The sequence below is a fragment of the Canis lupus genome, chromosome 14, assembly GCF_011100685.1.
Source record: "Canis lupus familiaris isolate Mischka breed German Shepherd chromosome 14, alternate assembly UU_Cfam_GSD_1.0, whole genome shotgun sequence".
Classification (NCBI taxonomy): Eukaryota; Metazoa; Chordata; class Mammalia; order Carnivora; family Canidae; genus Canis; species Canis lupus.
In genome coordinates this window covers 2062678-2086491 of record NC_049235.1, presented here as the reverse complement: position 1 = coordinate 2086491, position 23814 = coordinate 2062678, and the positions used below count along the sequence as shown (strand labels likewise).

General features: G+C 37.0%; 1 protein-coding gene and 1 long non-coding RNA gene across 3 annotated transcripts; one reads left to right on the top strand and one right to left on the bottom strand.

Moving 5' to 3' along the window:
* Positions 1-1246: 1246 nt before the first annotated feature.
* OR14I2 (olfactory receptor family 14 subfamily I member 2) lies at positions 1247-2191 on the bottom strand. The gene has a single exon (NM_001389058.1). It carries the CDS (start codon positions 2189-2191, stop codon positions 1247-1249), a length of 945 nt encoding a protein of 314 aa, NP_001375987.1.
* Positions 1798-19748, top strand: LOC119867426. Of its 2 annotated transcripts, XR_005369140.1 has the most exons (4): positions 1798-1915; positions 7832-7971; positions 17916-17984; positions 19452-19748. It is a non-coding gene; the product is annotated as an uncharacterized LOC119867426 (long non-coding RNA). The 2 variants fall into 2 exon arrangements; XR_005369139.1 differs by lacking the exon at positions 17916-17984.
* Positions 19749-23814: the final 4066 nt, after the last annotated feature.

Here is a 23814-nt window from a genome sequence, read left to right as displayed (position 1 = left end):
AATAATGGCACCAAAAATGTCACTCTTTTATAACTTTTAATATAAAATAATTATAATTATCCTAAATATGATACTAGCAACAAGAATACAAAATCTAGGGTCTTCTACAAAATCTAGAAGACCTGGGTGGCTCAGTTGTTGAGGGTCTGCCTTTGGCTCAGGGCATGATCCTAGGGTCCTGGGATTGAGGCCCACATTGGACTCCCTGCAGGGACCCTGCTTCTCCCTCTGTCTGTCTGCCTGTCTGTATCTCTCATGAATAAATAAATAATATCTTTAAAAAACCCACAAAATCTAACATGGAGAAATAATAATAACGAATATATATGTGTATATATATATATATATATTCCAGAAATATAAATTAACATAAGAACATTAATTTTTATTACAGATATTAAGATAGCATAGAATTGTGAATAACATTATAAATTTATAAATGCTCTAATCAAACTGCTTGGAATCAATTCTTGGTTTGGATAGCTTTGGCTGTGTAACTTTGGCATGTTTTTGAGATTGAATTCAGTTTTCATATTTATGAAACCTGGATGAAATAAATAGAACAAACACTGTTATTTTGTTGTGTTATTATAAGGATTGAGTTACTATAAACATAAATGTATATTTAGGCTGTGTCAGGTATAAATCAAATTTATCTGTTTTTATTATTGCAATAATTACTGTAACATTTCAAAAGTGGAACATGACAATTTAAATGGTTGCCAAAAAGACTGTTGATGAAGCTTAGTTCAATTTCCTGTCAGATTTATAGAATTAACTAAGATTGAAAGAAAAATGTTATTAAATTTTGGGCAAAAAAAACCAAATTTACTCACCTCCTATATAACTACCTGGCTTGTTCTATGCTTTCTTTTGCTAAGTAGATAAATCAGGTACTAGAAAGTTGTGTGTGTGTGTGTGTGTGTGTGAGAGAGAGAGAGAGAGAGAGAGGCCCCTTCCAACAAATACATAGTAACTTGAGTGTAGGATATCAGGCTCAATATAAGGTATTTAAATGAGTTCAAAGATATGGAATGAGAAGGAATGGAACACCACAAAAGTTGTAGTTACACAATTTTGCAAAATTTGATATCAAGAGATTTTTAATTTTTGAAGAAATATTTGTATTTATTTCTACATATGGGTTGGAAATAATCTGCCGCTCAAGTTTTTCCAATATCTTTTTTTTTCCATAAAGTATTTATACTCTCCTAGTCTTTCGTTACAGATCTTGTATTAGCAAAATCTAATTGTTTCTAATTTGCAAAGAATTTATCTTCTCAAATATCCTCCAAATAGCTGCTTTAATCTCCTTGTTTCGAAGACTATATATGATGGGATTTAGGAAGGGAGGCAAAACTGTGTAAGCCACAGCAATCACCAAATCTTGAATGGATGAAGTCTTGGCAATTGGTCCCAAGGCACCAAAGAGCCCTGTAGTAAGGAAGAGCATAATAACAATCAGCTGTGGAGAGCAGGTAGAAAACGCTTTTGCCCTACTCTCTACTGAAGGGATTCTGAGCACTGTTGAGAAGATCTGGATATAGGAGATGATCATAAGAACAAAGCAAACCAGCACAAAGCAGGAGCTCAGAGCCAGGCTCACAAACTCAGCAAAGAAAACCTCATGGGAAACCAGGGCCAAAACGTGGGAGATGTCACAGAAGAACTGGTGGATTTTTCTGTATCTTGATATGGGCTCCCAAAATATGTTGCCAGTGTGGACAGATGCATAAATAAAGCAACTCAGCCAGGCAATGGCTGCTATGTGGTGGCATTTTTCTGATGTCATAATGGCTTCATATTGGAGGGGGTGGCAAATGGCAACATAGCGATCATAGGACATGACAGTGAGAAAGGCCAGCTCAGCAGATGCAAAAGCAAAGAAAAAATAGACTTGAGCCACACAGCCAAGGTAAGAGATGGAGTTACTGTGAGTCAGGGAGCTGTGGATTGACTTAGGCACAGTGACTGAAACATAGCACAAATCTAAAAAGGAGAGGTTCTTCAGAAAGAAGTACATAGGCCGGTGAAGATACTGATCAAAAGTAATGATAATCATGATGAGAACGTTCCACACCACTGCTGTCAGATAAATCAGCAGAAAGAGTCCAGCATGAAGTATCTGTAGCTCGCAGATGTCAGAAAACCCCATGAGCAGGAACTCTGTCACTTCTGTGAGATTGTCCATTGGGCAAGGAAAACTGTGTTCTGTTTAAGAAAATACATAATAATTAAAAATAAGACAAAGAAAAATAAACAAAGTGTTGTCTTAATATGATGCTGTAGGAATTATATCCCCTAGTTAAAGGAATAAATTAAATATCTTCAATATTACTTAAGTAAATGAGATGGTGGTAGACTTTTTTAAATTTAAAATTTTGGGGTTTTTTAAAGATTTTATTTATTTACTCATGAGAGACACATACAGAGAGAGAGAAGCAGAGACACAGGCAGAGGAAGAAGCAGGCTCCATGCAGAGAGCCTGACATGGGACTCTATCCTGGGTCTCCAGGATCATGCCCTGGGCTGAAGGTGGTACAAAACCCCTGAGCCACCCAGGCTGCCCTAAATTTAATTTTTTTTGAAATTAAATTCATTTAGCAAACATACAGTACATCATTAGTTTCAGATGTAGAGTCCAGTGATTCCTCAGTTGCCTGTAATACCCAAAGCTCATTACATCATGTGCCCTCCTTAAGGTCCATCACAGAGTAACCCCATGCCCCCCACCCACACCCCCAGCAACTTTTAGTTGGTTTCCTATAGTTAAAAATCTCATGGTTTGTCTCCCTCTCTGATTTCTTCCCATTCAGTTTTCCATCCCTTCACCTGTAATCCTTTGTGCTAATTCTTATATTGCACATATGAGTGAAACCATATAAGTGTATTTCTCTGATTGACTTATTTAATTCTGCATAATGCCCTCCAGTTCCATCCACGCTGATGTATCTTATTTATCCATCCCTGTCAATGGACACCTTGGGCTCTTTCCATAGTTTAGCTATTGTGGATTTATTTTTAAGGAAAAAACCCGATACTTTATTTATAGGCTTCTTTGGCACACAGAAGGGTCATAAAGTCAATCATCATCTCATCATCTCTATGCTAAAATTTCCCACATCTAAATCTCCCAATTCTTTCTCTGTTCCATGTAGCCATCTCTACATTTGGTAACTCCTGGCTATACCACTGAAACTTCACAATCAACATGAATCAAAATTTGTTTACTATTGATCATGTCCTCTGAATATCCTTTAAATTCATTCACATGTTTCACGTTAAAATATGTTCTCTGACTCTCTCTCTCTCTCTCTCTCTGTCCTGAACTTTTTTAAACAGGTTCATTTAGAATTTGCTAACTCCAAACTTTGTCTCTCCTATCCATATTTTACTCAAAACTAGAGTAGCCTTACTAAACTCCGATTAGATCATGTCAATGCTCTACTTAAAAATCATTCAAGTTACCATTTTGCTTGAAGGAAAACTCAAATGCCCTAACATATCCTCAAAACTGTTTTTTTTTTAATTCTAGTATATTTAGTGTTCTACTAGTCTCAGGTGCACAATATAGTGATTCAATAATTTTATACATTACTCAGTGCTCATCAAGGTAAGTTTACTCTTAATATTCTTCACCTATTTCACCCATCCCTTCACCCACTTCCCCTTTGGTAACCATCACATTATTCTATATTTAGGAGTCTGGGCTTTTTTTGTTTGTCTCTTTTTTCTTTGCTTGTTTGTTTTGTTCCTTAAATTCCACATATGAGTGAAATCAAATGGCATTTGTCTTTCTCTGACTTATTGCACATAGCATTTTACCCTCCAATACTGTTACCAATGGTGAGATTTCATTCTTCTTTATGACTGAGTAATTTTCAACATATATATATCTTCTTTATCGATCCATGAACTCTTGAGCTGCCTCTGTATCTTGGCTATTGTAAATAATGTTGAAATAAACACAGGAGTGCATGTATCTTTTTAAATTAGTGTTTTAATTTCCTTTTGGTAAATATCTAGTAGTGGAATTATTCAATCATATGGTAATTCTATTTTATTTTCTATGCTATAAATGCTTATATTAAGGAAAAAGCATTCAAATAAGCAAAATTATACCACAAGGAACTAAAAAAAAGAATAAACTTGTCCAAAATTTACTAGAAAAAAGGAAACAAAAAAATCAGAAATAAATAAGAGACAAGAATAAACAATAACATTACATTGAAAGTAATGACCAGCTTAAAAAAGAAAGAAATGCTTGACAATGCTTTAACTACATTAACTAAGGAAAATGAATGAAGGCTCAAAAACAAAAATGAGAAATGGGAGAGAAAACAATACAACAGATACTGCATAAATACAGTGTGATAACAGATTACTATAAATAATTTTATATACTAACAAATCAGATAATTTAGAAAAAAAACGCGTAATTCCTAAAAATGGTCTAGATACAAAAAATAGGAATTCTTGTAGACCAATAACAAGAATGAAAACTGAATTAAGAATCAAAATCAACCAGCACAGAAAAGCCTGAGACCATATGATTTCTTTGGTGAATTCTACCAAACATTAAAAACTGATAATAATTAATGATAAGCTTATGAAAATTTTAAAAGTAGTAGATGAGAGGGTACATTTAACATCATTCTGTGGGGCCATTATCATCCTGATACCAAATCAGGAAAAAAAATAATAAAAGAACAAAAAAGGGTACCTCTCCCTTGAGCTCGCTCACTCTCACATCTAGAGAGTGTATGTTCACCTTAATAAACTCTGCTGCTTGTTAATGCGCATCTACTGTGTTGTGTCTGTCCTTGAATCCTTTCTCAAAATAAATAAATAAATAAATAAATAAATACACACACACACAAAAAAAAACAGAAACAAAAAGTCTGGTTTGTCTGATGTAAGTACTACTACTCTTTCTTTTGACATTTATTTGCATAATACATGCTTCTCCATCCCCTCACTTTCAATCTGCAGTTGTCTTTAAGTCTGAAATAAGCCTATTTTTTATCCATCCTAACACCCTATGTCTTTGATTGGAGCATTTATTCCATTTGCAGTCACAGCAATTAATGATAGATATATATTTATTGCCATTTTATTCTTGTCATTGTTTTTGGAGATTTTTCTCTGATCCTTTATTGGTTTTGTCACTTTTGGTCACTTCCCTCTGCTCAAAGAGTTCCCTTTAATATTTCTTACAGAGCTAGTTTAGTGGTCATTAACTCCTTTAATTTTTGTTTGTCTGGGAAACTCCCTACCTCTCCTTCTCTTCTTTATGACAGCCTTGCTGGATAGAATATTCTTGGCTGCAGATTTTTCCCACTCAGCATTTTTAATATATTATGACACTTTCTTCTGGCTTGCCAATTTTCTTTTAGGAAATCTCCAGCTAGCTTTATGTGTTTTCCTTTTTCTTTTTTAAGATTTATTTATGTATTTATTCATGAGAGACAGACAGAGAGAGAGAGAGAGAGAGGCAGAGACACAAGCAAAGGGAGAACCAGGCTCCATGCAGGGAGCCTGATATGGGACTCAATCCTGGGACTCCAGGATCACGCTCTGAGCTGAAGTCAGGTGCTAAACCACTGAACCACCCAGGGATCCCTGCCTTATGTGTTTTCCTTTGTGAGTTAGGGACTTCTTTTGTCTTGCTGCTTTTAGTTTTTTTTTCTTTATTGCTATATTATGCAAGTTTAATTACAACATGTCTTGCTATTGATCTGCTTTTGTTGATTTTGGTGGGAATTCTCTATGCCTTTTGCATCTGGATATCTGTTTCCTTCCCCAGATTAGGAATGCTTCAGCTATTATTGCTTTAAATAAATTTGCTGCCCCCCTTTTCTCTTTCTTCTTCTGAGATTCCTATAGTACAAATGCTATTACATTTGATAGAGATACAGAGTTCCCTCAGTCTATACTCATGTTGCATAATTCTTTCTCTCTTTTGTTCACCTTCATTATTTTCCATTATTTTGTCTTCTAAGTCACTAGTTTGTTCCACTGCCAGATCCTCTAGCCAGCTGTTCACTGCACAAACCATGTTTCCAGTCTACCTTATTACATTCTTCATCACTGATTGATTCTTTTTTTAACTCTTAACTCTGTGGTAAGTGTTTTCCTAATGTCTTCTATTCTTTTCTTAAGCCCAGTGAGTATCCTTATGATTGCTGCTTTAAATTCTCCATCAGGCATGTTGTTTATAGATCTGTTTCACTTAGATCTCTGGCTATCACCTTATCTCATTCTTTAATTTGGGATAAATTCCTCCATCTTTCCTTCTCTGTGTTAGAAAGGCCATGTAGGTTTCCTGTTCCTGAAAGTAATGGCCTTATGAGGAAGAAGTCTTGTCATGTCTAGGGACTGGCACTTCAGGTGTATGCTGTGTGGGCTGCTGTGGGGTTGTGGCTGCTCTTGCCTGTTGTGGGCAGTGTTTAATCCCTGAGCTGAATATGCACTGGTCTGCTTGTAAAATGATACCTGACACCAACTCCACCAGATCTGAAGCCCTGCCAAACTTTCAGGTTAGGAGATGTCTTGTGAGCAGGGGCTCGTGCTCATCTCCTGGAGGAAGTGTCCACCACATTAGAACTGAAGGAATCTTAACTATGGCAGCCGTGAGGGGTTGGGTGAAAGCAAGTTAGGCAGACAGTGTAAGTGCTGCACTACTTCCTGCAGATGGCTGTGTATTTTTGCTGAGGGACAGGAGAGGGAAATGGTGCTAGCCCGCTCCTTTATTCATTGGTAGGTGTCTCCTTGAAAGCTTCCTCTCAGGGATGCACTGGGAGAAAAGTGAATAATCTTCCACTCGTGTGCCCAGGCATTCTTCAGATTGCTCTTTACATGCTTCAGAGTTTTGTTTTGTTTTTACACTTAAGATGGTTACATTTTATTTTATTTTTTTTAATTTTTTTTTAATTTATTTATGATAGGCACACAGTGAGAGAGAGAGAGAGGCAGAGACACAGGCAGAGGGAGAAGCAGGCTCCATGCACCGGGAGCCCGACGTGGGATTCGATCCCAGGTCTCCAGGATCGCGCCCTGAGCCAAAGGCAGGCGCCAAACCGCTGTGCCACCCAGGGATCCCCAAGATGGTTACATTTTATTATATATAAACCAGATTTCTGTCTCGGGAAATCTGATGGATAGTATGCCATTTATAGATGTGAGAAATACTGAAGGAGCAGATTTGGAGAATAAAGGGAAAAGGAAAGAAAATGAGTGGAAAATATCAGAGAGGGTGACAGAACATGAGAGACTCCTAACTCTGGGAAACAAACAAGGAGTAGTGGAAGGAGAGGGGGGCGAGGGGAAGGGGATGGGCGAGGGGATGGGCGAGTAGTGACAGGCTCCAGTGTTTACCTACCTTCTCTCCAGGAGCAGGGCAGTGCCCTCTGGGCTCTATCCCAGCCAAACCAACTGACCTTTACAATTCCATTCTTAAAGTTCCAGGCAACAAGAACTAATGAAATTCAACCCCTCTCATATTCTAAGCCAATGGCTTTGGGGAAACATTCTCCTTGTGTATTACTCTTCTGTGCTCCTCTATTTCCCCCACCCTTGTTTGTGACCACAGCTCCTTCACCTACACAGGACCCACAATCTCTTTCTCCCTAAACCATGAGTTGGTATTTCCTACTCTCTTTAATATGGCCTCTTCTCTCTCTTTAGTTGTGGAGTTATAAATCCACACATTATGTGAGGAATGGATGGACAGCTGTGGAATTTCTCTTTGTCAGTGACAAAAAATAAATGTACAATAATTTTCCTGCATCTTGAATAAATGGGTTTTAATATTCTTTCTTTCTGTTGACAGGAGAGAGTTCAGTTTGAGGAGAAACTTCCCAAGAGATGTGAGGATACATAGAGTGCAGGAGTATAAGAGTTCTTGCTTCAGCCCCCTGTGTATTCCAAGACTGTCAAAGGCCAGAGGAGCATGATTACACTGGATGTGGGGTAACTATGCAATAGAGCAGTTTCAGGATATTATGCCTATCCCTATTTTATTCAAATGTACGACATTTGAGGAGGTACCAGTTAGATAGCATATTCCTGGTATATGCCTTGGGCAGAACAGAACCTCTGAACTTGTTCATTCACCTGGGATCATTTTCTTCAAATACACAATTTGACTACGTAAGAATATCCTAAGTCCTAATCTTCCTCCTCCATGTCTCAATATCTCACTCAAAATATTAATAAATCAAGTTCATAAAGTTAATAAAACTAAGATAACCTGTGTTCTGATGGGATTGAAGGAGGTCTGAGTTCTATTCATATTCTGACACAGCTGAGCTGCTTTAAATTGAGGAAGCTAAAACTAAATTTGAGTTTCAATTTCCACAATAACAAAATGGCAGTAAATGAGATGAGTTTTTGAAAACATTTAATTTGAGCGCTATGAAGTCTTCTTACACATACTTCAAAATGGCCTTTTCTGGGTGATTCCTACTTCTGAAAAGTTACTTCTTATTCTACTTGTATTAAGAAACAATTCTCAATGCTAAGAAACAAAGTAAACAAATCTCTACCATGAAGTATTTTTTCTAATAGCTCCAAACTGAATTAGGTATCTTCTAAGCTAATTAAATTAATAAAAATCAATGTACACTGTCTGAGCTAAGTTATTTTGTTTACTTGTTTTATTGAAAAAAATCACATAGCACAACTAAGGGAATGATCAAATCACTTTAATAAAACACCTGTCTTCATGTTTTTCTCAAAAACAGGTTGAAATTATTGGTTACATAAACCTCATGACAAGTAAAACTCATTTTTCCCTTAATGGATAAAAACCTGAGAAATAGAAAATGAATAATACCTTGATAAAATAACGTAGTTTCTCGATATGTATTCGCTTTCTGCAGTAATGATGATAAGGCAATATTTCTGACTTCTTCCTCTGTTTATATCCAGAAGAAACAGCCCAAATTAATGTGCAAACACAGTGATGAAGAAAAGATGGTGTAAAATATATCATAGAATATTTTCCATTAGATGCCCACAGAGATGGGGGCCCCTGGAGTCTGGAGCAAATTGGCTTCCAGAAGTAGACTGAGGGATATTGCTCTCAGGTACATGCAGAGTTTTTGCAGATCAAATTGGAATAATACCTGCTGCAAAAGAAAACAGAATATGGAGTGGATAATAATAGAACCCAAGTCTATAGGGAAATGATGAGCCTAGTTATTAAGACAGTAAGCAAAGTCAAGAACAATAACAAAAAAGTATTTTCCACTGATCATTTATTTTTAATTCTTATTTTATTTTATTCTCCACATTTTAAATTCCAGATGGTTACATACAGTGCAATATTAGTTTTAGGTATAGAATTCATGATCCATTAGTTACATACAACGCCCAGGTTAATCAGTACATGTGCCCTCTTTAATACCCATCACCCATTTAACCCATCCCCTCACTAACTCCCCTCAGGTAAACGTCAGATTGTTCTGTATAGTTAAGAGTCTGTCTCGTGGCTTAACTCTCTATTTTATCCTGCTTACTGTTTTGTTTCTTAAATTCCACAGTTTGAGTGAAATCATATGTTGGTTGCCTTTTATTTGCCTTTCTCTGATCGAACTTTTTTCACTTCACATAATACTCTCTAGTTCCATCCATATTATTGTGAATAGCAAGATTCTATTCCCTTTTTTATGGCTGAGTAATATTACATTGAGTATATATACCACATCTTCTTTATCCATTCATCAGTCCATGGAAATTTGAGTTCTTTCCACAATTTGGCTATTGTTGATAATGCTACTATAAGCATTAGGGTGCATGTATCCCTTCCAATCAGTGTTTTTGCATCCTTTGGATAAATACTTAGTATTGCAATTCTAATCCTAGAGCAGTTCTATTTCTAACTTTGAGAAAACTCCATACTGGTTTCCAGAGTAGCTGCACCTGTTGGCATTCCAACCAGCAGTGCAAGAGAATTCCCCTTTCTCCACATCCTTGCCAATACCTATAGTTTCCTGTGGTGTTAATTTTAGTCATGCTGTCTTGAGGTGATATCTCATTGAGGTTTGATTTGCATTTCCCTGATGATGAGTGATGTTGAGCATCTTTTCATGTGTCTATTAGTCATCTGTGTCTTCTTTGGAAAAATGTCTACTCATGAGTTCTGTGCATTTCTTAACTGGATAGTTTAATTTAGAGGGGATTGAGTTTGATAAATTCTTTAAAGATTTTGATACTAAGCCTTTATCAGATATGTATTTTGCAAATAACATCTCCCATTCCTTGGTCAGCCTTTTAGATTTGTTGATAGTTTCCTTCGCTGTGCAGATTTTTATTTTGATGAAGTCCCAATAGTTTATTTTTCCTTTTGTTTTCCTTGCCTGAGGAGACATATAGAGTAAAAAGTTGGTACCTCTTATATCAAAGAGGTTGCAGCTGTGTTCTTTGATAGGACTTTTGGTTTCCTTCTCACATTTAGATCTTTCATCCATTTTGAACTTATTTTTCTGTAAGTTTGATGTAAGAAAGTGTTTCAGTTTCATAGTTTTAGCGTGTTGCTGTCAAGTTTTCCCAGCACCAGTTGTTGAAGAGGCTATCTTTTTCCTATTGGATAATCTTTGCTGCTTTTCTTGAAGATTAATTGACCATATGGTTTTGGGTTCATTTCTGGGTTTTCTATTCTGTTTTAATGACCTATGTGTCTTTGTGTGTGTGTGTGTGTGTGTGTGTGCCAATAACATACTGTCTTAGCCACTACAACTTTGTAATACAACTTGAAATCCAGAATTGTAATGCCCCCAACTTTGCTTTTCTTGTTCAAGAATGTTTGGACTATTTGGGGTCTTATGTTGTTCCATATAAATTTTAGGATTACTTCCTTGGCTCTGTGAAAAATGCTGGTAGTATTTTAATAGGGATTGCATTAAAAGTGCAGATTTCTTTGGGTAATCTAGACATTTTAACAATATTTTTTCCTCCGATCTATGAACATGAACTGCAAGTCCTGTTTGAATTCTTTCAGCCAGGGCAGCTCCAGTGGCGCAGCGGATTAGCGCCACCTGCAGCCCGGGGTGTGATCCTGGAGACCCGGGATTGAGTCCCACGTCAGGCTCCCTGCATAGAGCCTGCTTCACCCTCTGCCTGTGTCTCTGCCGCTCTCTCTCTCTCTCTCTCTCTCTCTCTCTCTCTCTCTCTCTCCTCTGTCTCTCTGTGTATGTCTCTATGAATAAATAAATAAAATATTTAAAAAATAAATAAATTCTTTCAGCCATGTTTTATAGTTTTCAAAGTACAGATCTTTTAGCAATTTGGTTAAGTTTATTCCTAGGTTTCTTATGGTATTTGGTGCCATTGTAAATGGCTTTGATTCCTTAATTTCTTTCTTTTGCTTTATTGTTGGTGAATAGAAATGCAACAGATTTCTGTACATTGATTTTGTATCCTATGAATTTACTGAATGCATGTATTATTCTAGTAATTTTTTGGTGGAGTCCTTTGGGTTTTCTATATAGAATATCATGTCATTTCCAAATACTGAAAGTTTGACTTATTTATTGCCAATTTTGGATGCTTTTTATATCTTTTTGTTGTTGTATTGCTGAGGCTAGGACTTCTAGTACTATGTTGAATAACAGTGGTGAGAGTGGACATTCCTGTCTTGTTTAGTTCCTGACTATAGAGGAAAAGTTCTGTTTTTCCTCATTGAGGATGATATTAGTTGTTGGTTTTTGGTATTTGGCCTTTATTATGTTGTACATTCCCAGCAAACCTACTTCATTAAGGTTTTGTAGCATGAATGAATGTTGTGCTTTGTCACATACCTCTTCTGTATCTATTGAAAGGACCGTTTGGTTCTTATCCTTTTATTAATGTAGTATATCACTTTGATTGATTTGTGAATATGAACCACCCTTGCAGCACAGAAATAAACCCCACTTGATCCTGATGAATTATTATTTTAATGTAATGTTATATTTTATTTTTTAGTATCTTATTGAGAATTTTCGCATTCATTTTCACCAGGGATCTTGGTCTATAGTTCTCTTTTTTAGTTGAGTCAGTCTGGTTTTGGTATCAGGGTAATGCTGGCCTCACAGAATGATTTTGGATGTTTTCCTTCCATTTATATTTGTTTAGAATAGTTTGAGAGTAATAGGTATTAACTGTTCTTTCAAAGTTTGCTAGAATTCGCCTGTGAAGCCATCTGACCCTGGAGTTTTGTTTCTTGGGATTTTTTTGAATGCTGATTCAATTTCTTTGCTAGCTATTGGTTTGTTCAAGTTTTCTATTTCCTCCTGTTGTTTCTTCTTTCTCCTTTCTCATTTGTAATTTTATTTATTTGGATCCTTTCTCTGTTGTTTTTGACAAGTCTGGCTAGGGAGTTATCAAATTTAGTAAGTTTTTCAAAGAAAAGCATTTTATTGATTTTTTTATTGTGTTTTTTTGTTTGGTTTGGTTTGGGGGGAGTTTGGGGGGGGTTTTGTTTGTTATTAGTTTCTATGTCATTTATTTCTGATCTAATCTTTATTATTTCCTTCCTTCTGCTGGCTGAAGGTGTCTTTTGTTGCTATTTTTCTAGCTCCTTTAGCTGGGTTTTTACTTGAGATTTCTTGTTTTTTAAGATAGCTCTCTATTGCTTTTTACTTCCCTCTTATGACATTTTTGCTTCATTCCAAAAGTTTGGGGCCATTGTGGTTTCATTTTAACTTGTTTCCATGCATTTTTTAATTTCTTCTTTGATTTTCTGGTTGGCCTATTCATTGTTTAGTAGCCTGTTGTTCAACCTCCATGTGTTTGTGGTTTTTCCAAATTTTTCTTGTGGTTAACTTCAAGTTTCATAGGTTTGTGGTCAGAAAAGATGCATAGTATGACCTAAGTCTTTTTGTACTTGTGAAGGCTGACTTGTGGCCTGGTATGTGATCTACTGTTGAGAATTTCCCACATTCACTTGAAAAGATTGTGTGTTCTGCTGTTTTAGGATGGAATGTTCTGAATATATCTGGTAAGTCCCTCTGGTCCAGTATTTCTTTCAAAGCCTTTGTTTCCTTGTTGATTTTCTGCTTAGATAATCTGTCCACTATGTCAGGGAGATGTTTAAGTCCCCTAGTATTATTGTTATTATTGTCAAGGAGTTCCTTTATTTTTGCAGATAATTGTTTTGCTACTCCTGCTTTTCTTGACATCCATTCGTGGGATACCTATTTCTCCACTTCTAATGGGCAGTTGCCTTTAGGTCTGAAATGAACCTCTTGTAGGCAGTATATAGATGCATCTTGTTTTTATCCATTCTGACATTCTATTTGTTTTGATTGAAGCATTTAATCCATTTACATTCAATGTAATTTTAGATAGATATATATTTAGTGCCATTACTTATTTTGTCTTTCTTTCTGGAGATTTTCTCTATTCTTTTCTTGTCTTTGTCATTTTGATCTTTTCTCCCACTCAAAGAGTTCCCTTTAAAACTCCTTGAAGGGCTAGTTTAATGGTTACGAACTTCTTTAGTTTTTGTTTGTCTGCAAACTCTTTGTCTCTCCTTTTACCCTGAATAATAGCAAAGCTATTATATAGTATTCTTGGTTGTGGATTTTTCCCACTCACAACTTAAATGTATCATGCCACTCTACTCCGGCTTGCCAAGTTTCTGTGGAGAGATGTGCAGTTAGATTTAGGGTCTTAATCTGTAAGTAAAGGACTCATTTCATCTTTCACTTGTAAGGTTTTTTTTTTTTTTTTCTCTATTGCCATATTTCACAGGTTAAATTACAATGTATTTTTGTTGTTGTTGGCCTACTTTGTTGATATTAATGGGAGTTCTCTGTGTCTCCTGGGTCTGGATGTCTGTTTCCTTCATCAGATTAAGGGACATTTTCAGCTATTACTTCCTCAAGTATTCCACCCCCTGTTCTTTCTCTTCTTTTTCTGAGTGTTGTCCTATAATATAGGTGTAATGATCTTTTTAAAGATTTCTTTTATTTACTTGAGACACAGAAGGAGAAGGGGCAGAGGGAGAGCAGAAATAATCTCCAGCAGACGCCCAGACGAGCATGGAGCCCCGTAAAGGGCTTAACCTCAGGCTCTCCAGATCATGACCTAAGCTGAAATCAAGAGTTGGCCACTCTCTATAAAAAAGGCATAAAGGGGGATCCCTGGGTGGCGCAGCGGTTTGGCCCCTGCCTTTGGCCCAGGGCGCGATCCTGGAGACCCAGGATCGAATCCCACATTGGGCTCCCGGTGCATGGAGCCTGCTTCTCCCTCTGCCTGTGTCTCTGCCTCTCTCTCTCTCTCTCTCTCTCTCTCTCTGTGTGACTATTATTAAAAAATAAATAATTAAAAAAAAGGCATAAAGGACTCAAGAGACTATATGACTGAAGAATTTAGATCTAATTAGGCAGAAATTAAAAATCAATTAAATGCAATGTAATCAAAACTAGAGGTCCTAACGACAAAGGTTAATGAGGTGGAAGAACGAGTGAGTGACATAGAAGACAAGTTGATGGCAAAGAGGGAAACTGAGGAATAAAGAGACAAACAATTAAAAGATCATGAGGATAGATTAAGGGAAATAAGTGACAGCCAGAGGAAGAAAAATCTACGTTTAATTGGGGTTCCCGAGGGCGCAAAAAGGGACAGAGGTCCAGAATACGTATTTGAACAAATCCTAGCTGAAAACTTTCCTAATCTGAGAAGGAAAACAGGCATTCAGATCCAGGAAATAGAGAGATTCCCCCCCCCCCAAAATCAATAAAAACCTTTCAACATCTCGACATTTAATAGGGAAACTGGCAAATTCCAAAGATAAAGAGAAGATCCTTAAAGCAGCAAGAGACAAGAGATCCCTAACTTATATGGGGAGAAATATCAGATTAACATCAGACCTCTCTGCAGAGACCTGGCAGGCCAGAAAGGGCTGGCAGGATATATTCAGGGTCCTAAATGAGAAAAACATGCAGGCAAGAATACTTTATCCAGCAAGGCTCTCACTCAGAATGGAAGGAGAGATAAAGAGCCTCCGAGACAGGCAAGAACTGAAAGAATATGTGACCTCCAAACCAGCTCTGCAAGAAATCTTAAGGGGGACTCTTAAAATTCCCCTTTAAGAAGAAGTCCAATGGAACAATCCACAAAACAGGGACTGAATAGGTATCATGATGCCACTAAACTCAATCTTTCAATAGTAACTCTGAACGTGAATGGGCTCCATCAAAAGGCACGGGGTTTCAGACTGGATAAAAAAGCAGGACCCATCTATTTGCTGTCTACAAGAGACTCGTTTTAGACAGAAGGACACCTACAGCCTGAAAATAAAAGGTGCTATTCAAATGGTCCTCAAAAGAAAGCAGGGGTAGCCATCCTTATATCAGATAAACTAAATTTATCCCGAAGATTAGTGAGAGATGAAGAGAAGATCATACTTAAAGGATTTATCCAACAAGAGGACTTAACAATCCTCAATATATATGCCCCGAATGTGGGAGCTGCCAAGTATATCAATCAATTAATAACCAAAGTTAAGACATACTTAGATAATAATACACTTATACTTGGTGACTTCAATGCAGCACTTTCTATAATCGACAGGTCTTCTAAACACAACATCTCCAAAGAAACAAGAGCTTTAAATAATACATTGGACCAGATGGATTTCACAGATACTTACAGAACTTTACATCCAAACACAACTGAATACATAGTCTTCTCAAGTGCACATGGAACTTTCTCCAAAATAGACCACATGCTGAGTCACAAATCAGGTCTTAAACCGATACCAAAAGATTGGGATTGTCCATGCGTATTTTCAGACCATAATGCTTTGAAACTAGAACTAAATCACAAGAAGAAGTTTGGAAGGATTTCAAACATGTGGACGTTAAGGACCATCCTGCTAAAAGATGAAAGGGTCAACCAGGAAATTAGAGAAGAATTAAAAAGATTCATGGAATCTAATGAGAATGAAGATACAACCATTCAAAATCTTTGGGATGCAGCAAAACAGTCCTGAGGGGGAAATACATCGCAATACAAGCATCCCTCAAAAATTAGAAAAAGCTCAAATACACAAGAAAACCTTGCACCTAAAAAACTAGAGAAAGAACAGCAAATAAAACACCAAGCAGAAGAGAGATAAAAAAAGATTTGATCAAAACTCAATGAAATAGAGACCAGAAGAACTGTGGAATAGATCAACAAAACCAGGAGTTGGTTCTTTGAAGGAATTAGTAAGATAGATAAACCATTAGCCAGCCTTATTAAAAACAAAAGAGAAAAGACTGAAATCAATAAATCATGAATGAGAAGGCAGAGATCACCACCAATACCAAGGAAATACTAATGATTTTAAAAACTTATTATGAGCAGCTATATGCCAATAATCAAGCAACCTAGAAGATATGGATACATTTCTGGAAAACCACAATTTACCAAATTGGAACAGGAAGAAAGAGAAAATCTGAACAGACCAATAATCAGGGAGCAATTGAAGCAGTCATCACAAACTCCCGAGACACAAAAGTCCAGGGCCAGATGGCTTCCCTGGGGAATTCTATCAAACGTTTAAACAAGAAACAATACCTATTCTATGAAAGCTGTTCTGAAAGATAGAAAAAGATGGAGTACTTCCAAACTTGTTCTATGAGGCCAGCATCACCTTAATTCGAAAACCAAAGACCCCATGAAAAAGGAGAGTTATAGACCAATATCTCTGATGAACACAAATGAAAAAATCTCAACAAGATACTAACAAATAGGACCCAATAGTACCTTAAGAGCAATCCACAAAAGTTTAAGTTTATTCACCATGACCAAGTGGCATTGATCTCCAGGATGCAAGGTTGGTTCAAGACTCATAAATCAATCAACATGATAGACCGTATCAACAGGAGAATAAACAAGCATAGGATCCTCTCAATAGATGCAGAGAAACATTTGACAACATACAGCATCCATTCCTGATCAAAACTCTTCAGAGAGTGTAAGGATAGAGGGAACATTCCTCAACATCTTAAAAGCCATCTATGAGAAGCTCACAGCAATATCATTCTCAATGGGGAAACACTGGGAGCCTTTCCCCTAAGGTCAGGAACAAGACAGGGATGTCCACTCTCACCACTGCTATTCAACATAGTACTAGAAGTTCTAGCCTCAGCAATCAGCAAAAAGAAATAAAAGTCATTCAAATTGGCAAAGAAGAAGTCAAACTCTCCCTCTTTGCAGATGACATGATACTGTACCTAGAAAACCCAAAAGACTCCACCCCAAGATTGCTAGAATTCATACAGCATTTTGGCAGTGTGGCAGGATACAAGATCAATGCCCAGAAGTCAGTGGCATTTCTATACACGAACAATGAGACTGAAGAAAGAGAAATTAAGGAGTCAATCCTATTTACAATTGCACCCAAAAGCATAAGATGGGACTAAATCTAACCAAAGAGGTAAAGGATCTATACCCTAAACATTACATAACTCTTCTGAAAGAAATAGAGGAAGACACAAAGAGATGGAAAAATATTCTATGCTCATGGATTGGAAGAATTAATATTGTGAAAATGTCAATGTTACCCAGGTTAATGTACACATTTAATGCAATCCCTATCAAAATACCATGGACTTTCTTCAGAGAGTTGGAACAAATAATATTAAGATTTGTGTGGAATTAGAAAAGATAAGAATTAGAAAAGACCCTAAATAGCCAGGAGAATATTAAGAAAAGAAAACCATAGCTTGGGGCATCACAATGCCAGATTTCAGGTTGGACTATAAAGCTGTGATCATCAAGACTGTTTGATACTGGCCTCAAAACAGACACATAGATAATGTTGAAAGGAAAATAATAATTACTCGAGTGGTCAAAGATTTGTAATTTTATTAAACAAGGATAGAAAAAAATCCCAAACAAATAATATTGTTAAAGATCTATTTATTTATTTATTTTAGAGAGAAGAAGAGAGTATGAGCAAGCTGGAGGGAGAGGCAGAAAAAAGAAACAAACTCCCCACTGAGCAGGTATCCTGGCATGGGGCTTGATCTCATGACCCTGAGATCATGACCTGAGCTGAAATCAGATGCTCAACTGACTGAGTTGCCCAGGTTCCCCCCTTCATTGGAAGAAGCAATGGCTTCCAGACAGAAAGAATTTGTAAATGCACATTTTATTTCTGTTCACATACATTGTGATACATTCTTTTAATTCAAATAAAAGTTTTTAAAATTCAAATAAAAATGATATTAAGTACAAATATTTTGAAGATCAGTCGTTAGAACTTTGCAGTAGTTAGTGTGAGCTGAATTTGGGATTCTCATACATTGCTGAGAATATAAACTAGTTCAATAACAAATGTACACTTTTTTCCCCACCAAGCCCTTCCATAAATATCCCAAAGAAAACTCATAGAAATGTAGCCTGAAATGCAAAGTGTTGTTCATGTGTAAGAAGACCAAATTTTAATCAAAAGAGGAAAGATAAAATATTATTGTATATTTTATGATGACTCTATATGGATTAAAAGGAAAAAACGATTATAATGTTAGATGTTAATATTTAAATCAAAAAATAAGATAAATGTGTGGATGGACAATTATATAAAATTACTTACTGTGTAAGGTGCACAAATTATAAATATACAAACTGCATAAATAGTGAGCAGCTTAATTAATTTTCATAAATGAATATACTTGAATTCATAAATGAACACATTTTCTGCATTAGTGCTTTCAATATATAGTTGACTTGCTGGAAACCATTGAAAATATATTACTCTCTATTGTGGCACTAAATTGACATGTTGCTGTTAGTAAGTCCATTTGTGACAATACACTATATTGTCTAAAGCACAAGGGATCCCTGGGTGGCGCAGCGGTTTGGCGCCTGCCTTTGGCCCAGGGCACGATCCTGGAGACCCGGGATCGAATCCCACGTTGGGCTCCCGGTGCATGGAGCCTGCTTCTCCCTCTGCCTATGTCTTGGGCAGCCCAGGTGGCTCAGTGGTTTAGCGCCACCTTCAGCCTGGGGTGTGATCTTGGAGACCCGGGATTGAGTCCCACGTCCGGCTCCCTGCATGGAGCCTGCTTCTCCCTCTGCCTGTGTCTCTGCCTCTCTCTCTCTCTCTCTCTCTCTCTCTCTATCTCTGTGCCTCTCATGAATAAATAAATAAAATCTTTAAAAAATAAATAAATAAATAAAGCACAAGACATTTTATCTAATTGGAGACTGTGGATGAGTTCAGAAGCTTAAATTATTCCTTGGTAAAATCTGCTTTAACCAGAAACCATCCTTTTAAACATGGAACTAATTTGGCTTCTTTGTTAAGGGTCTGCCTTTATTTATTTCTCCTATGACACAATTGCCCATAAAACTATCATACCAATTATAGCAGCATCTACTTTGTGTGTTTCCAACATGGAACAATATTTCCATAACAGCATTGTTTATATTGTAGCAAATATTGGTTCTATCCTTTTCCATTATCCTAGGACCTTTGGGACCTGGTGTTCCTGCCTGCTGGCAATTGGATCTATCTTCTAGTCTCTCTTGAGGACAAGAGACGTTTACATACCTACAATCAACAGAGATTTATACCCAACACCATGGGAAATTATTCTCTCCTTAATGGAATTCTCTCCTCAACATTTAATCTTTTCTTTTGTGCCCTGAAGAACAAAGACATGAAGAGAAGATAATCATTTGCTGCAGATCTAAATATTCTGCCAGATAGATCCACAGAATCCTCTAATGTTCACTGAATTAAAATAATGTATTCTGGAAAATAACCCCTTACCTACCCAGGGTGTCATACCTAACAATCTTATGTGTCATCTCAATGGTGCCTTCAACAAGCTGTATCAATGCACATTCAGACTAGAAGGTTCTGGGGAGTGGAGTGTGTGATACAACAATGAACCCATAGTCATTTGCCCACTGTTACACCTCCTCTGCATTCATTTGAGTTGTTTGGTCTGATGAAATGTTACATAGAATCCAATGTCAGTGGATAAAACATACTGCAAGCCCTCAGTTGCTGTGCTTAATGCCCTGAGGGCAAGAAAAAACTCCATTTCTGGAATATTTGTCTATTTCAATCAAAATGAATTTATACCAGGAAGAAATTATCTAAAATAGTTATTCTGGCATTGATTGGCCAATGGTGTCTTCCTGGGATGATGCATTATCAGGCCTGGCTCAGCTTTGGTCTTTGTCACTGACTACTTGGGAATCTGGCAGTGATGGTATCTAGATCAACACTGGTGAGTAGAAGCCCAAAAGCTCCAAACATGGCTATTACTGCTTTATTATGCCCATTTACCAGCAAAACCAAAGGCTGATGGATTTCAACTAGCAGAATCCTTTTTTTCCTATTTAATTAGTACTTTACCCATAGTGGATTTTCCCTTAGGAGTGTTTTCATGAAATACCAAGATATCCTCATTTAACAGTCACTCCCATGTGTCCACTCACATACCACAAACACTCCCTGTTTCCAAATTTTCAATTATGCTACATCCATATTTCTAGGCAATCTTCCAAGTAACTTGCCACTGCACAAGACTATTAGTTATTCTAACTTTGAAGCATTTCTCTTTCCACAATAAGTGAGAGATCAGGTGCATATGAAAAAGTTCTAAATATGGGAACTATTTCTCACTCACTAAAGCCATAACATACAAAGCTACGTCAACTATAATTCAAGTTTGAATATTTTTCCTTCTCTATCTGCTAATTTAGTGAATCCCTTATTTTGCCATAAGTCCAAGCTGACCAAGAGACATAAATACATCCTTTGTGGCACATGGGGATCTGCTTGTGTAAATTATGGTGCTTCAATTGCTTCTCATGCTCAATCTTGGATTCATCAATTTCATGTTTTAACAAATTTTTCTGAGGCAAATCCAAACTCGTTATTTGATGGACATGAGGGAACCCAAATTATGATGGGCAGGTCTGACCTCTACTCACTTGATAATATAGTCAGATACTCTTTTTTTTAAGTGCTAATTTAAATTTCAATTAGTCAACATAGAGTGTATTACTGTCAGGTGTACAATGTAGCTATTATTTAACACTCCCAGACAATACCCGGTGTTTATTAAAAGTGCACTTTTTAAATCCCATCACCTATTTAACCCATCATCACACCCACCTCCCATCTGGTAACCATAGTTTGTTCTTTGTAGTTAAGAGTCTGTTTCCTGGTTTGCCTCTGTCTCTCTTTTCCCTCCTGTGTTCATTTGCCTGGTTTCTTAACTTTCACATATGAGTGAAATCATATGGTATTTGTGTTTCTCTGCCTTACTTCACTTAAAATAATATTCTCAGGGCACGTGGGTGGCTCAGCAGTTGAGTGTCTGCCTTTGGCTCAGGGCGTGACTCCAGAGTCCTGGCATTGAGTCTTGCATTGGGCTCCCTACAGAAAGCCTGTTCCTCCCTCTATGTCTCTACCTCTCTGTGTGTCTTTCATGTATAAATAAATAAAATCTTAAAAAAATAATAATACTCTCTGCTCACATCATTGCAAATGGCAAGATTTCATTATTTCATGGCTGAGTAACATTCCTTTGTGTATATATACCACTTCTTTATCCATTCATCAGTTGGTGGCCTTGGGCTGCTTCCATAATTTGGCTATTGTAGATGATGCTGCTATAAACATCGGGGTGCATATTTCACGTTGCATTAGTATTTTTGGATTCTCTGAGTATAATACCTGGAAGTATAATTGCTGGATTATAAAGTAGTTCTATTTTTAACTTTTTGAGGAACTTCTATACTGCTTTCTAGAGTGGTTGTACCAGTTTGCATCCCCACCAACAATGAGTGTTGCCCTTTCCCCACATTCTCTTCAACACCTGTTTCTTCTGTTTTTGAATTTAACCATTCTGAGAGGTGTGAGGTGGTAAATCATCGTGGCTTGATTTGCATTTCCCTGATAAGTGATGTTGAGCATCTTTTCATGTGTCTATTGACCTTCTGAATTTCTTTGGAAAAATGTCTGTTCATGTCTTTGTCCATTTCTTAACTGAATTATTTATTTTTGAGGTGTTGAGTTTGATAGATTCTTTATAGATTTTTTATACTAATCCTTGATCAGATATGTCGTTTGCAAATATCTTCTCCCATTCTGTAGGCTGTCTCACTTTTTAAGATTTTATTTACTTATTCATGAGAGACACAGAAAGAAAGAATAGAGACATAGGCAGAGGGAGAATCAAGCTCCCCGCAGGGAGCCTGAGGTGGGACTGAATCCCTGAACCCCAGGATCACACCCTGAGCCAAACGCAGACGCTCAACCACTGAGCCACCCAGGCTTCCCTGTAGGCTTTTAGTTTTGTTGATTATTTCCTTCTCTGCACAGAAGCTTTTTATCTTGATGAAGTCCCAGTAGTTCATTTTTGCTTTTGTTTCTCTTGCTCTTGTGACATGTTTAACAAGAATTTGCTTGGCTGAGGTCAGAGAGGTTTCTGCCTTTGCTGTCCTCTATGATTTTAATAGTTTCCTGTCTCACATTTAGGTCTTTCATCCCTTTTGAATTTATTTTTGTGTGTGGTGTAAGATAGCGTACAGTTTCATTCTTCTGTATGTTGCTGTCCAATTTTCCTACACCGTTTGTTGAAGAGACTTTTTTCCTTCTTTGTCAAAGATTAGTTGATCATAGAGTTGAGAGTCCATTTCTGGGTTCTCTATTTTGTTCCATTGATCTATGTGTCTGTTTTTGTGCTAGTACCACACTGTCTTGATGATCACAGCTTTGTAATACAGCTTGAAGTCTGGAATTATAATGCCTCCAGCTTTGCTTTGCCTTTTCAACATTATTTTATCCATTCAGGGTCTTTTCTGTTTCCAGACAAATTTTAGAACACAATTCTTTATACACTCCATGTCAGCACCTATACAACTTAATGTTGGAGGGAAAATCTGATACTGACTGTTTCTCTCTATAATCATACCCACTAGTATCAGGTATAGCTTTCACACAGCCCAGGAATCATACTACATACCCAGCTCTATCACATATTCTCAATTTTTTTAATTTTTCATATTGCATTATCTGTTCTTATCCTTCCAAAACAATCTTTCCTATCTCTGTTCAAAGCTATTTAATGTAAATCCTAATTCTCTGAGAAATGTGTGAAGATCTCTAAGAACTTCAAACAAATTTCCTCTTACCTACCATTTGCATATGTGTCTATATATTCTATTACTAATTTCTTACTATAGAAAAGCTGCCTGTGTTTTTGTCAGAGTGACAACCCTAAATTTGTGCACTAGATCAAGTTCTGGTCAAAACGACAGGATCTCACTTCACCAATACTCCTTTTTCTTTCTATACCATCATCTTTTCTGTCTTGAGTGAACAATCTTTTTTAGACTAGGGATATTCTGTTTTCTTCCCTTCTCTTTCATCCACTCACATTATTTACCTGGTATCTATAGTCTGGTAATTCTTATCTATAAATGTCTTTCATTTTTGAAAAAAGATTTTATGTATTTATGAGAGACACACAGAGAAGGACAGAGACATAGGCAAGGGAGAAGCAGGCTGCCGGTGGGGAACCTGATGTCAAATTCAATCCTGGGATGCCAGGATCATGATACGAACTACAGGCAGACAGACGCTCAACCACTGAGCCACCCAGGCACCGTATAAATATATCTAATAGAGATGTCATCCCTAAACTTGACTCGTGTATACAGCTACCTACTTGATATTGAAATTTGGATGTCTTAATACTTTCTTAAACTGAATAAGGCAAAACAATATTCAGATATCACCACCTGGGATCCCTGGGTGGCGCAGCGGTTTGGCGCCTGCCTTTGGCCCAGGGCGCGATCCTGGAGACC